This window comes from Cygnus atratus, chromosome 24 (assembly GCF_013377495.2).
Source record: "Cygnus atratus isolate AKBS03 ecotype Queensland, Australia chromosome 24, CAtr_DNAZoo_HiC_assembly, whole genome shotgun sequence".
Classification (NCBI taxonomy): Eukaryota; Metazoa; Chordata; class Aves; order Anseriformes; family Anatidae; genus Cygnus; species Cygnus atratus.
Genome location: NC_066385.1, coordinates 2432321 through 2447486, shown reverse-complemented (window position 1 = coordinate 2447486; position 15166 = coordinate 2432321). Strand labels below are relative to the sequence as shown.

Below are 15166 nucleotides of genomic sequence, written 5' to 3'. Positions count from 1 at the left end.
TTGCATTCATGGAAATATAACAGACTGACCAGTTTTACTTCCATTACTGTTTGGTTTTGCTTGTTGACTCTTGTATTTTATCCCAGTGCTGGAAATACTTTGTAGGAGGATTTGAAATTCAGACAGAAGAAGTTATTTTCATTGCAATTGAAGTGTCTTTGTCTTAAATTTTTCATAACCTTATTTTCATAAAAGCCACATTTGAGGTTGAAATGCACTGAGGAAGGGTTCCTTTAACCCTTGGCTTCTGCTTATTTTTTTCAGGCTTTATATTTTTATCTTGTCATTACTGTCACAACATCAGCACTGGGTAAGAAGGGAAGGCATCAGGAAGGGGAATTAAAATAGCACTTGTTATTAGCATCACTCAAATATAAAAGAATATCAGAAATGATAGTCTTGGGCTGTTTCCTAGTTGCAGGCATAAAAAGCACTGACATTTCAGTTTTACTGCTCTGGATCTAGGACATCATGAGAAGTGTGCAGAAGGGGCATCCTCCCTGTCCCTGAATTTCCTGCTTGTGATCAAAGTGATTTGGGAAAAAGCATATCTCCCGAAACACACATCCATGTGCTGGACTGAACCATTTAGTTACTGCAGTCTATAAGGAGATGGAAAGAGATGCCGAACACCCTTGAAATTAATGCTTTCATGACATTCACAGTCTAAGAACCATATGCGAAGCCCTGCTCAGTCAGCAGAAAGATGCTTAAAAAACTTCAGAGGGGATTTGAACTGGTCCCTGGGTTTTTGGAACATGCACCCAACCTACTGGGCAGGCAGGCACACATAGCGCACAGTAACAAGGAATTCTTACATCTGATTACAAACTATTCATATTATTAAGAAAAAAATGTAACCCAGAAAGTAGCCCAACGAAGATAATATGCCAAGGTCTTTAGGGTGTGAGAAGTACAGCAGTGTTTTGGGGCAGTGGTTCTGGGTCGCTGGGTCGCACAGGGAGCAGAGCAGGGGCATCACAGGGGCACAGAGAAGGTGGAGGGGGTGCTGCAGAAGCTCAGGGGAACTCAAAGGTTTGCACCCACGGTGAGGACACCCCAATGACCAGTGCACATATTAAAACAACGTTACCTGACAAAGCTGCACATTGCAAGAGTTGCTTTTGCTCATGATTCAGAACGCTGAAAGGCTCGTAATCATTGCTTAATTTCACTTCATCGGGAAAACAAAGAGGAAGGAGAAGAAAGAGGGGGGATGCCCAAATTATGTAATGCCTGTGTGGGCCAAAGAGTGCGGTTGTGTGAGAAAGGAGAGCACTTGGCAAAAACAGCTAATCATCCCATTATCAAGGCACCTGCCATCAAGTGAACTCGCTTCTCTTCCGCGATCAGGGGGATGGCGTTTCCTGAGTTCCTGCTTCCATAGTGTCCCGTTGTCTGCTCCGCCTCTCTGAGCACCAGCGGCAGAGCAGGAGGGAGGAATTTACCAGTTCAAGAGGTGTGAAGGCCTCTTGCTTTGCAAGCTTATTGTATCCCCGGGTGGGAGCGCAGCTCTTCGTGAAGGGGTAGGAGCAAGGAGGCTGTCCGGGAGGGTTTGTGGCACTCTGAGGCTCACAGCGCTGTCTGCGTCTCTGAGCGAAACATGCTTCCAAACATCTCCTGTAGGGCACACAAGGCACGCTGCGTTAGGGCTGGTGCCACGGCAGGTCACGAACCCAGCAAGTGATTCAGTCACACAGAGAAACACCAGCAGGAGCTCCTGCCCTTCCCTGCCCTCCTCCTCCAGGGGAGGCTGGCGTGGGGCAGCTGCTTGCTCCCTGCTGGTCAAGGTGGCATGGGGAAGGTCGGCACTGGAAGGGGTCTCCTCCCAGGGACCTGCCTCTAGTGAGTGCAGGTCAGTTCTGCTTTAGTAATGTTGGTGCTGAAAGCTTGACTGGTGACCCTTTTTATGGGCTCGAGCTAAACCCAGTTCTCCAAGTTCTCCCCAGTGTGTGCAGGCCATGGGTCTGACTGTGTCTGAGCTGTATGGCCCAGAATTAAAGGACTCCCCTGAGGGCCTAGCCTAGTTGTTTGTTCACCAAAGCTCCTGCCAGGGCTGCTCATGACAGGGATTTTCAATTATTTTTGAAACTAGTTTTTCAAAGAATTACTATTGCCAGCAATTTGCCTGGCAGCGGTGCAGGGGATGTCCCATCTGATCCATCCCAGCCACCACTTCTGGCTTCCACCTTATGTCCACAACAGAAGAAGGGACCCCTGGTGCTGGGACTAACCTCCTCCAAGTTCTTGAACTCTGAGCTGCTTTCATCCACAGACTCGTCATAGATGGAGAGCTCTGTCTGGGTCGGCCTCTGTGCAGGAAACAATCAAATTCTCAAATTAGCGGAGTGCAGGGACAAAAGAAATGGAAGAAATGACTAAGCCAGGCTTAGAACCATTGCATGTGCCCAGAGGGAAATGCCCAGGCAGAAGGGGCACAGGGAGAATCCCGTTTCTGCTCCTTATCTCCTCCGACTGAGCTGGTGCTTACCTATCACTCCGCAGAGATATGGGATACCTTAACTTACTCTGACGAGATAACTGACTAACACTGCCCTGGTTCCTGCTCCAGTTATCGCGCAATAAACTAATCCATGTTTGGGGAAATAACCTGTCTGACCCTGTGTTGTCAGCATGTGCCACATTCCTTGGCCTTTTCTCCTCCCTCCACGGGAAACACTCCTGGATGCTGGGGCTGTTCAAGGTGCACGTGCTTTGCCTCCATTTCCGAAGGCCACATTCTGCCCTTGGTGGAGCTGCACACTCCAGCCAATGCCAAACAGAGGGCATAGACCTGGCATGGCTCTTTTGGCTTCTACAGGCTGGGACAATGTCCATCTCCCAGCTTGGGCTTTGCAGAAAACATTTACACTTCCAAGTTTCCATTGAAAGCAACTCAGTCAGCAGGGGCTTGGCTCATTTGTGAGAATTAGGATATGAAACGTTGTCGGATTTAAACCTTCGCCACTTGAGATAAACAAGAAACTTTACTATGTGCAATAACGTGTTGTTATTCTTCCTTTGTGCCGGCATGGTGTATGGACCTGATAGTACAGCACTGTGAGATAGAGAAGGAGCAAACCAGGAGCAAATGTTACCTCTTCTAAGATGGGTGGGTGGACGACTTCTTTGATATTTTCCAGTGCAAACAAAACAGCGTCGTGGATCGTCAAAAAGATATGGTTTTGGTCCAGGCCTCCTTCTTCAAAGACTCCACCTGTGCTAATGTCGTTGTACACCTGGGCTGAAGAAAGGAAGGGTACGTGAACCAGGATGAAACCAAAGAAGGAAGCCTTTGATAAAGAGCATGGCTGATGGTGGTCCTCTGAGCTAAAGCAAGGCCAGGATGCATAAGGAAGAAAGGTTTGCTGCAGAAATTATTCTATTTCTAGTCTGTTTTTCTATATATTAAATATGGAGATTTTGCTATCATATCACTTCCCAAATGAAAAAACCTATTTCACAGACAGAGAACTGTGTTTCTCCTTTCTTTCTTCCGTTCTTTCATCTGTTCTGATTTGATCCAAAAAGGGGATGACAGCTAGTATAGTTTGCGTAAAGAAAAAAAAAGACCAAAATGAGGGAAGGTCACATGGAAATGTGCTCTTCATGGATTCTTACCATGCACGTTGGCCAGGAACACTTTAATCCCAATCTTCTGGTAACTGGAACACAGCTAGAAGAGATGGGAGGGGAGAGAGAGGATCAATAACACTGCTGCTCCAGCTTTGTGTTTGTACATAAAGTCTTATCCAAGGCTTTACATGTGTCCTGGGAATGCTGAAGGAGAAACCCACACAAACCTTCTGTTGAGGAGGGTAAACACCTTTATCTGCACTGCACAAGGGAGTGGAAGGTACCTGGGTGGTAAGCAGCTTGTCTGTGTTCTCAGCAGAGGACTAACCTTGCCCAGTGCTTTTGTGCCCATGAGGTCAACAAAGCACACCCCGCTCATGTCCAGGATGATGGTGTGGAAGCTGACATAGGGCGGTGCCATGGCCATAGGGTCAGCGTCTGCTGTGGGCATGATGCTGAAGGTGCTTCCTTGCAGGCTGGTGGTGCTGCCCAGCTCCCCGGAGCTGTGCACCTGCCCGGCGCTGTTGGCAGGCGGGCGGAACGTGACGTAAGAGATGCTGGCACCGTTAGCAGTCGTCTGGTTGTTGTTGGTATCTGTTGGAGAGGTGCTTTCAAAGTCTTTCTGGAGCTCTTGCAAAGACAAGGTCTAGAGGAAAGCAGAGGCGCACGGTCAAGGTAGGATTGCTGCTATTTGTGAACCAGTGCTGCAAGAAATGCTTTTTCTTACACCCAAATACATGCAGGACCTCTGCAGACACTGAGCACAGCTATCAGCACAGGCTGAGATCCAGACACTGAATACACCTTAAGCATTCAGTGGCATGAAGTGTTTTAATCTGGGCTAACTCCAGCCTGGTGCTAGACTCAGTGTCCCTTGGGCTTGGAGTGCACCAGGCTAATTTGAAATGATTCCTGTTCACAAGCTTCAAGATTGCTCAGCAGTGCAAACCAATGAAGCTGGGATAACTGGGAAATGCGTTCCACAAGGGAAGGGTTCTGAAGCTGGCATAGGTGTATCCTTAGAGAAACAGGTACATCCTTAGACAAACAGGGCAAACCCTGGTTTCCAGTAAATTGTTCACCCTGTTCCCATTCTAGCTATCTCTACAGCTTTCCCGCTCCCAGCCATTTCCAATTCTCCTGCACCTTCAGGTTTGGCTGTTGGGAGGAATGGAGCTGTGGGTGGGAAGGGAAGGATGCAGGTGGTGCAAACCCTATGTCGAGAGGAGCTATTTGATGTGGAGCTGGAGAGCTTGTTCAGCAACATGGAAACCCAAACGGGGTTACCTTGTTCTGCCTCAGTAAGAATTTCGGTAGCTTTGTTGGTGGTTGCGCTGTCCCCTTCTCCTGCCGCTTCACATATTTCTTCCTGGCTAAGTACACTTTACCCGGATCCACCCCGGTCTGTGGAAAAGAGAGAGTTTTCTTTGAAAAAGCCTGCTCAGCCCCAGAGGCAGGGAGTCTTCCCCACGTGGCGCAGGTTGGCAGCAGCTGTACACCGGCGCGAGGTGATCGTGGTGGCAACCACACAGCAACAGCCCCAGTGGCGCAGGGTGCCGGCACGTGCAGGGAGAGGACACATGCAGCAAGGAGACTCTGCTTTGGCAGAGCTCGGAGGAGGACACTTGCCAAGATTCAGGCATAGCCTCTAAAATGAGATCCAAAATCAGAAGATCAGAGAGAAGAGTGTGGAAGAATAGAGCATGGATATGACGATCTTTCATGATGATCCTCGGCTTAATTATCTCAGCCTGGCATGGCAGAAGAGAGCAAGGGCTATTTGGGATAGGCTGCAAGCAAAAATCTTTCAGGGCATTACTCACCTTGGCTATAATCTTCTCCCGGAATATCTCTGAGTTGGCAAAATACAGTGGCGAGCAGTAGGTCACGATCTTAATCCCATTAAGCTCATGTACCTGCAACAGAGATGGGAGCTCAAACCCGGCCTGGCGGGGCATGCATGGGGTGCTGGGTGTCTGGGGGTCTGGACAGCAGGTAACTGGGAGGGGAGCTGGGGAGCAGCTCTCCTGCAGCCCCGAAACCAGCAGCAAACAGCCTTGCTAAGGCAAAAACATGGACATGGGATTCCTGATTGTGTTGGTACCAGAGGCAGAGAAACACATTTTCTCTGAGGATATTTTAGCTTCTGCTTACCTTGTTGTAGGCTTTCGGGTTCTTGTAGATATCCGTGGCGGTTACTTGGCCCAGGGCAGAACCATTCCGGCTGGGAGAAAAATCCGACCAGAATTAGAGTAGAAGTCACAGAGGAAGAAAACTGCTTCACTTCATACCCCCCGCCAGGATTTGAAACTTTGTTTTATGAAAACACTCAGCTTTCAGCCCTGTGGAGGCCAAGTGGATGCTGGCAGAACAGAGCCAGCCCCTGGGACAGTCTTGTTCCCCAGGTGAAGCTCCTGGCATGGGGCTGCAGGGCTTTCAGATGGGTCCCACAGCTGCAAGCCTTGCTTCTGGTCCACCCTGGGGCTGGCTGGCTGCACTTGAGATTGTTAATAAAGGGCTTTCATCTATTAAGAATGGTGTGGCTATGCACATATATGGGGCTCTTTTTTCTTATAGGCAGAATTTTCTGCTGGGAACTATGCAGGTAGCTTTTCTTGTTGAGGTAAATGCTGTCCGACGCCCCCCTGCCTTGGGATGTGCACATTGCTAACCGTGCACAGGAGTGGGAATGCAGGCAGTAAATTAGCGCCTGCCATTCCTGTTTGCACATTCCAGGGGCCAGGGAGGACACCTGCACTCCCCCAGGCTCCTGCTGCACGTTCCTTCAAAACACGGGCCAGAGGTCACTTATAAAAATAACCCATAGCTTATTCTGTACCTAGGAGATGTTCCTTCTCTTTAGGTTTTTGGAGGGCAATACTTACAACTGGGTATGGAAAACCACAACCAACACGGAAAATCCCACGCCCACAGCGACTCCGTAGGGCAGGCTCAGGAAGAAAGCGGACAGGAAGCTCACCAGCCAGACCAGCTGCAGAAAGAGAAGGGCATGGCACGTCCTGCTGGGCCACGGGCTGCAGCACAGCGATGGACGGAGAATGGCTCGTGCCGATATTCAGGACCCAAAGAACTACCCAGCTGAGGATCAGAAGAACGGGGCCTGAATTCTGCAGTTATTCTAACTGTGCAGCTTATTTTGCATGCTTCGGTGTGAAGCATCGTTGCTGGGAAGCTTGCCAGAAGCCCCAGTTTTTCAGCTGTAAAAGCAGCCGGTGCAATTCTTCATAGCTGTGTGACCTCCCGTCACTCATTCGGTTCAAAAAGCATCAAGAAAAGGCTCCTGCAGATCAGACCATCTGCTGCTCAGTAGCTGCTCCCACCCCCAGGACGGCTCCTGCTGTCAGTCAGAGCATTTCAGAAGGAATGAGCATCTACGTGAAACCATCGGGGCGCCTGCTATAAATGACCTGAACACAGAGCAGATTTGATGACAAAGTATGACAGAGCATACCAAAACCTGCTCCACCTCTCAGCTCAGAGCCCTGTCATTTGTCATTTTTATCTATTAGCACTTGAGCATCTCCCTCCACATGAAATTAGTCCTGCCTGAGTGTATAAACATGCCTTCTGAGAATTATTATCAGGGGATTATAAACCCATCCTCAAGACTATTAACAGCTAACTTTGACCTCGGTCAAATCAGGGTAATTTTGATGACTTCAGCATCTTAATATCAGATTAAGATGATGCATATAAATGTGAGTAAGGGCTTCTCTCCATCCAAACTTGGCACTGGACATTGTCTGTGGAGCAGTCCCCACTGTTCATGCTGAAACACGACTTGAGGTAATGGACACCGATCTCCTGACATCACCCAGAAGCAGTGTCTTCAGTTTGGGACAGGAAGGACACTGAATCTAGTTCAAATACCAGGCAGATTAAGGTCAGGGGAATGCAGTTCACCCCAATGGCATTTGCCCGGTCCCTGCGCTCTCTGCACCTGCAGGCAGCTCGTGGTTGCTGCTAGCAAAAATGCTGGCAGTGGGTCCTGGGCACACCATGCATCGCTGTGCAGCCTTATTGCAAGCTCTGGTGAAGGCAGCGACTTCCGCTGCCTGCACATGGGGTGCCAGAGCTTCTCTGGAGAAGCCTCCCCAGGGTTTTGCCTGGCTGACACACATCCAGCCTCCCCGCCAGGCATCAGCAAAACCTGCAGTGTTTAACTTGCTGAGCACGGCTCCTGGCGGAGGGCTGGACACACAATCCTGCCCCAAAGCATCTTCCCATCAGTGACTTTCTCTCTGCCGGGCCTGCTCTGCAGTAATGGTGCCAGCGGGGCCCTCGTGCATCCAGCAGGGCCCTCGCGCATCCCTGCTCCAGCCTGGCTGCGGCACCTCCTCAGCACCGACCGAATTTCTGCAGCTCGTGTCCTGAGCTAGAGCGTGCCTTCACGCCACAGTCACACAGCTCAGCCAGGACTGCTTCCTCCGGCAGCTGTTTGAGCAGTGTTTTGGGAAGGCTCTTGATGAGTCAGGTCAGCCCCTTTGGACTCCTGATTCCTCCGATAAGGCGGGGTGTCGGGACCTGACAGGATATTGGCTCAGTGTCCACACACACCACTCAGCCGTGGGAGCCCTGTTCAAACACTGTCTTTTTATGTCAGACATTTCCAAATTCCGTTCTCACTCCCCCACACCCCCCGCCTGGGTTTATACATCAACCAGTGCCTGGAGTCCTTATCACAGCGAAGGGCTCTCCTCGCCCTGGAGGGCTATTGTGTGAGTTTTTAAGTCATGACTCCTAGATATTGAGCAGGGCCGGTTTGGCTAGTTCTGGGCAAACAGGCTCCTGCACTTGATTGGCATTTAAACAGAGCAGGTAATAGTTCAGGCCTCCGTGATATGTGCGCCGAGCAGCTCGGCCAGGCGAGGCAGAGCGAGGGGCTGGGGGCACCGGCGCGAAGCCCACCTCCCCCGGCTGGGACCAGGGGTCCCCCGCCCAGCCCCGGGCACTCACACAGTCCAGCTTGCTCTTCTTCCACAGGTAGAAGGGATCGGCCAGCTGCTTGAGGGAGTTCTTCAGGTTCACGGCGATGAGGGCTCCCAGGACAGACTGCGGAGGAGAGGGCACGGTGTCAGCCGGCTGCCCCACGTTTTGGAGCAGCTTTCCCAGCCATGCAGCACCTCCCGCCCTCGTCCCAGTTGCCACAAGGAAAGGGGAAAGGGTGAAGCTCACAGAGATCACGTTTAGAACATAACGGTTTAGAAGACCTCTGTTTCTTGCAGACAGAACCCCAGCCCGTAGCAAACCCCCCCGGGCAAAGGTTTGTGTCATGGGTTTTCTAAGCAAGGCTGAGCGTTCGCTCAGCAGGTAGGGGATGTGATGCCGTGGCTGCGCTGTTTGCACATTTGTTCGTGTTACCTTTGGAAGGGGTTCAAGGTAGATCCCCAGAGCCAGCATAGTCACCATTACCACCATTGCCACAAAGAAACTTGCCACCTGCAAAAAAAAAAAAAAAAGAGAGAAACAACGTCATTAAAAGTCAGGGTCCTCCAAAACCCCCTCCTGGTCCTTGCTCTCCCGCTGCTTCAGCCAGCACCGGAGCTGGGCACTGCAGCACTGGTTGTGAGCAGTGGTTTGCCTCTGAGAAATAGGCTGGGATTTCACAGATCTGGGAAAGCCCTTGCTTCCCTCACCTGGTAGTTCTGCTTAGTCGGGGAGCCAGACTGGGAATGCAAACTGACAGCCCTACATCCGTGACCAATCCAATAAACCAGCCAGGCAAAACGTGGGGCTTTTGGGGAGCACATTTTGCATTTGATAACCATGTGAAGCACTCATACAGGGAGCTTCTCCAGACCTGCAGCAGCGATGTCAGGCTGGCAGCGTGCATCTCTGCCAGGGTTTGTGTTCAAACCAGGTCACGCAGGGAAGAGAAGAGGGGGAAGAACCAACCTGTGATTTCCCTCCTGCCCCATCCACAGCGAGGGTGACAGAGAGCGCGCAGCAGATGACGTGGATTTTGAAGAAGGATCCGAAGAAGTTACTGCAGCCCAGGGCCAGCATTTCCTGCAGAGATGGGGGAACACGGTGAAGGTGGCTGAGCTGCCAGGCAAGAGAGGATGAACCCGGGCTGGGCTCTGCATGGCAGAAGCTCTCCAGGGCCTCCAGCAGCCCTGCTGGCAGCGCTCTGCCCCCGGGGACCGGCTCTCTGCGGAGTGTCCCAGACTCTCTCCTTCCAGGAAGAGCTGGGATGGTGCTGCTATGGCAGGGAAACCTGGAAGCACCGTGCCGCATGAACACTTGTCATCTGTTGACACGCTAAGGGCAGGGCTTCATGGCTGTTACTGAAAGCTACCACTGTGCCAGTGATGACAGGAGAGGATTATTTAATGTCCTGCCTGTCGCAGTATCTGGGTGACACACCAGGAATCCAGGTCTTTCTCTGCTCAGAAAGCAGTACATGTGCCTCGCTGTGCCCCAACATCCTGCAGAAATGCCATCGGGGCCAGCACTCAGGGCTGAAGCCTCAGCTCTGGAAGGAAGGCAGAGCAGAGAGCTGAACCTACATCTTTCTACCTTTTGGCAGCCTCTCTCCCACCTGTGGGAAATGGATCCACCACGTCCTTTCGCCCCCTGCCTGGCAAGCCGCCACGTGCACAGGAGCAGCACGTAGGTTTTACACAGAGTGCATCTGCAAGCTTCCCTCTCATGCAGGGAGGTCTTCCTTTCACGCCTGAGAGCCAGGGGAACATTCCTCACCCACGTCCCTCCAGAGCAAGCATTACCTGGTTGGGGTCCACGTCATAGCCGTGCTTGGCTGCCAGGGTCCTCCCCATGGCCAAGTTGATCACGTAGCCCACGATGGCGAGCGAGAAGGCTGTGCCGATCATGTCCTTCCACTTGCTCACCATGGGCAGGGTTGGGGCTGGGAACCTGCACGCAGAGCAGAGGTGAGAGGCGGCTGGGGTGCCAGCATTGGAGGCAGACGCAGGGGGTGAGAAGCACATGGGTTCAGGATTGGTGTCTGAACACATCTGAACTGTGGCTGGGGTTAGTGGATGGTGGCATTGTGTAACACGGCACAGCAGCGCTGCCTGGCAGTCCTGGAAGGGGACTGTCATACAGCAGGGAGGTGTTTTCCGGGCTGCAGAATGAGGAGGAGGAAGGGAAATTATTTGGATGGTGAGTCAGAGGTGCATGTGCACTTACCCCATGCTGATCTTCCCAACTACTGGCATGTTGTACTTCTCGGGCATCTTAAAGCTGCCAGAGATTGCAGTCGCAACTATTACCTGAACATACAGAGAATAAACAAGCGGTAAGCAGAAAGAGCACGAACTCTCTCGGAAGCACTACACCTACTCTGCTCCTGGGGCTGACGGTAGAAAATCAGCACCAAATTCAGGCTGGGACAGGAGGGAACGTCCCCAGAAGTGGTTACGTTCCTGATCCCTGGCACTGCCAGGATGCAGGTACAGTCTAAGAGGGATGAGCTAGGTGTTGGAGGCATCCTCCACAAAGGTGGCCCAGTTTGTGATCCCAAGCCATGTGGGGTCACAGCGTATTGAGCTGGCAGATGCTGTGCAGGGGTGGCTCTGGTGTCCCAGGGGTGGCTCTGGTGTCCCGGGGCTGGGAGGGGCTGGGAACCCCCCAGAGGTCTGAGGGACAGCTCACGCCTCACTTACGATGATGATCTCCATGGGGATGGGCATCCGGATCTTTTTCATGTACTTGAGGTTGAGCTCCTTGACAACGATCAGGAGCACAGCACTGACCAAGGCATAGATCAGGGAGGCCACGTTGGTTTTGGGCAGGCCTTTACAAATATCAATGAATGTCTACAGGGGAGAGAAGAGAAGAAGGTGTCACGGGGAACCTGAGGCTCTGGGCAGCGTGGACAGCACAGTGGAGAATGCTCGTTACTGTAATCACCTGAAAACACCCTGAGATGTGAGGGGTGAGGGAAGTGCTAGGAATCCTGCTACTGGGAGATCAGCAGCCAGCCCTGGCTCTGTGCGGTTTGGTTAAATGCAGCTCTAGCTGCGTGCATGGAGGAAAAGCCCAGGAATGGAAAAACCTACCCACAGAAGAAGTCTCTGTTGCTATCAATTGGGCAAACCTCCTGCCGTAATGCAGCATGGTTCATATTCTGCCCAAATCTCAGCCCCACTTTGTTATCTCTGCCCTACCGGGCAGGAGCTCAGCTACAACTGCACTTGAGATGCAGGGGCAGCAGCGTAGTGCAGACAGCCGTGTTCCCCCTCCCTCCACCCTCTCCTCCTCTCCCTGTCCCAGTTTCCCCAGCAGAGGTGGCCGTGGTGCCTGCGGTGTGGTGGTCACGGGGGAAAGAGGTGCAGGGAAGGCCCCTGCCCAGAGCACCCACTTACATAGACGATAGCTAAGGGCCCGGTGTAAGATGGGACCGTCAAGCCGAAGACGTACTTGAGCACGGAGATGAGGATCTGCAGCCCTGCTGCTGTCATGAAGCCCCTGATGAAAGACTCTGAGAGGTAGATAGCAACAAAGCCAAACTGCACGAATCCCAGGCACAGCTAGGGTAGGACAGACAAGGAGTTGTTAGAAACGTGCCAGCCCGAAAGCGCAAGGTGCAGAGCATGCAGGGCATCCCTGCTGCGCCGCCGGGCTGCGCGGGGTGGGGTGGTGGGGAGGGAGAATTGCTGCAGGACAGTAGGGATGTTGTAGGGATGTTGTAGGGATGTTGTCCCTGGCTGTGGTTCTGCCCCCAGGGATGGCCAGCCTTTGGCTGTTCTGCTGGGAGAGTTCACACTGAGACCGCAACTGGGGCAGGACCCCCCCAGGCATCACCCCCGGTGGAGTGGGGCCACGTCCAGCTCCTGCTCCCACCCCTCGCCTCTGCTTCGGATGAGTCCCTGCGGGTCAGCTTTGGCCAGGGGACACAGCAGGGGTGGTGCAGAGCCCTTACTTGTATGATGGCTGTCAGGCAGGCTAGCGTGGCAGAGATCTCCAGTCTGGCCGCTTCCAGGGCTGTGGTGTTGATGCTGGTCCCGTTGTGGGTGAAGTACTGGTAGTCCGACTCCGGAGCCAGCTCGTTGCAGACGTTGCCGACGATAATGCTGATGACTGCAAAAGTACCTTCAGCACAACACAGTGAGGTCAGTGCTTTGCTCTGGAGCATCCTGCCCTGGAAAGCACTCAGACATGTCAGGCTGTCCAGAGCGAGTCTCCCAGCCCGTCACCGCAGCACGGGAACCGGGGACACCGTGAGCCCCCGAGGACCGACCCTGCCCAAACATCTCTATTCCAGGACACACCGAGTGTTCCCATCCTATCCACTGCCCCGTGCAAATAACTGCTCTGCAGCCTCTTACCTGGGACCATCTGATGGATACCGCCAAGGAAGAGGTATGTTAGCAGGGGGAAGAAGGAGGAGTAGAGCCCGTTGACGGGAGGCAGGTTGGCCAGCAGTGCGAAAGCCATCCCTGGGGAACACAAGGGGAAGGGGCAGGTGAGCCGGGTCTGGGCAGACTGAGGATGCTCACAGCCCCAGAGCTGCGTATCAGCTCCAGGAAGGTGCTGTGGCCAGCTCAGGTGCTGCTTTCCAGGCAGAGCATGGGACAGAGAGGGCAAGGGAGGCCTCCACAGAGATATATAGGGACCAGCAGGTGGGAGGCTGAGCTTGGGTTTGTACGTGCCAGCAGTAAAGTAGGTGACCCCCACAAACTGGGTGTCCATTCCTGTCTGCAATGTGCTATCTTCTCCTGGAGACCCAGAAAGTTGTTGCTCCTCACCTTGTGGCACTTGAATCGTCCCCGCACTGAGCCCACCGAGAACATCAGGCAAAACGTAGTCCTTAATTTTATACTTGGGAAGCCACGCGAGTATTGGGAAAAGGCTGAAGAGGAAGAGCTTCAATCTGGAAGCTGAACATCTAGAGGAGACAAAAAAAAATATGCAAAGTAAAGAAAGAAGCAAGCAATCAGGGAAATGAGCAAGGAAGGAAGGAGGCAAGGAATGATCTTCCTGGGAATGTCTCAACATTTCTCCCACACCAAAGCCCGAGCCCTGTGTTTGGGGCACAGCCTTTCCCTGCAAGTGCAAGGCTCTTGCAGCTAATTGCTGCCCGTGCCACGGAGGATTATTGTGGGGCCACTCCTGACTCACTGGGAAGTCCCCGCTGCTGCCACAGCTCTGAAGGATTTGGCTGCCCAGTTTCTGGAGGCTTTGTTTCCAGCACAAAGGGGTAGGGGAGCTGTGAGCTGAACCACAGCTCAGAGATTCCCGGGGCAGCTGCACAGAACCAAAGGTGAAATTTTGCAGGTGCTTGGTCAAAAAAAACTAAGTGTGTCTGAAGAGGAATATTGCTTCTGAGCCAATGCATGCGGCTTCTCACATCGCTGCCTGCCGACCTGCAGCTCTCCCCTTCCCTGTACCGCTGCCTTCGTTTTCCAGGGAGTGGAGCTAGATTTCCAGGACAGCTATCAGCAGGATTATTCATCTTTCTTTAAGGAAAGCTGGTACTATTTTTAATCAGAAAGCTGATAAAAGGAAATCCCAGCTGAAAAGATTCGAGAAATAGTCCACACACCCATGCCTACATCACAATTTATACTTTTTTCATTATAAATAAAATTTGGAGAAGAGAAGCACAGATCCCAAATGCACGCAGTGCAAAGCGTTCCGCTTGTTTGCCTTACAGCGTAACAGCTGGGGCGGTGAAAAGAGCAACCAGTTTCACTTGCTGCAGCACAATTTGCATTTCTCCTGTGTCTTTCATCCATCAAAGCCCTGCAGGCCATGGAGAAGGTTTCCCAGGATAAAAATGGGAACTATGTCCCTGGGTCCAAATTATATCCCATTTCCAGACCCAATCTGGTTTAGTGTTGCCCCAGGAGTAGCTATAGGATTCTGCGTTACCTGAAAAGGTTTCTCAACTTTTCCCCAACAGGGTAACTTCTGCTTTTCTTCTCGAACTCTTCATCAAAGAGGCTGACCGAATATGCAGGACGTTCGATGACATAGCGGGGTCTGGTGTGGCTCATCCCTGGATCATTTAAATTTTTCCCAGAAAAAAAAAAAAAAAAAAAGGAAAAAGCAAAGCCAAGAATGTGAGTGGAGCTGGCCCCACCTGCAGTATAACAGACCAGACACCTCCAGCGTGTGGGAGCCCTCCCCGAACATCTCCACCCTAAATAGTTTCCCCGTGGCGCAGAGGCAGGCCCTGGGAGTGGCTTCCCAGCACCGGGGGCTGCTGCTCCCCGGCCCTGCGAGCCCTCACCAGCTGTTTCGGGGTGATGCTAATGAGCGATGCCGCTTGGAGGGGACTGGAGTGCCCTGGATTGTCTGGCAGATGAGCATGGGTGTTAATCCCAGCTCTGCCAGTGACTGCCTTTTTGCCTCGGGCAAGTCACTTGACCTTTCCCGTGCCTCAGTTTCACCATCCACCAGCAGGCTGTGCCACGCAGGGCAGCCCTGACGCAGTTTTGTGCCAGCAGATACTGGCACTGAGATTAAAGGCAGTTTCCACCCGAGGTGTTCCTGTTTCACTGCCCACTGCATTCATTTGCATCCAGCAGCCTTCCTAACTTCTCGCTTGCCATGAAAGGCTGTGGACTAGTCCTGGATCTATTCTAGGAAGTGATGCGGA

At 52.4% G+C, this 15166-nt stretch overlaps 1 protein-coding gene across 1 annotated transcript; it reads right to left on the bottom strand.

Annotated features, from left to right (window-relative positions):
* Positions 1 to 1572: 1572 nt before the first annotated feature.
* Positions 1573 to 14874, bottom strand: SLC26A9 (solute carrier family 26 member 9). Its single transcript, XM_035561538.1, has 21 exons — positions 14798 to 14874; positions 14437 to 14563; positions 13311 to 13450; positions 12891 to 13001; positions 12485 to 12654; positions 11928 to 12092; positions 11226 to 11378; positions 10750 to 10832; positions 10326 to 10473; positions 9493 to 9606; positions 8959 to 9036; positions 8554 to 8649; positions 6462 to 6568; positions 5731 to 5800; positions 5400 to 5492; positions 4864 to 4980; positions 3905 to 4222; positions 3622 to 3676; positions 3099 to 3244; positions 2235 to 2312; positions 1573 to 1620 (listed from the first exon to the last, which is right to left on the bottom strand). Exons 2-21 carry the CDS (start codon positions 14559 to 14561, stop codon positions 1573 to 1575), a joined length of 2415 nt encoding a protein of 804 aa, XP_035417431.1. The 5' UTR covers positions 14562 to 14563; positions 14798 to 14874.
* Between the last annotated feature and the right edge of the window lie 292 nt (positions 14875 to 15166).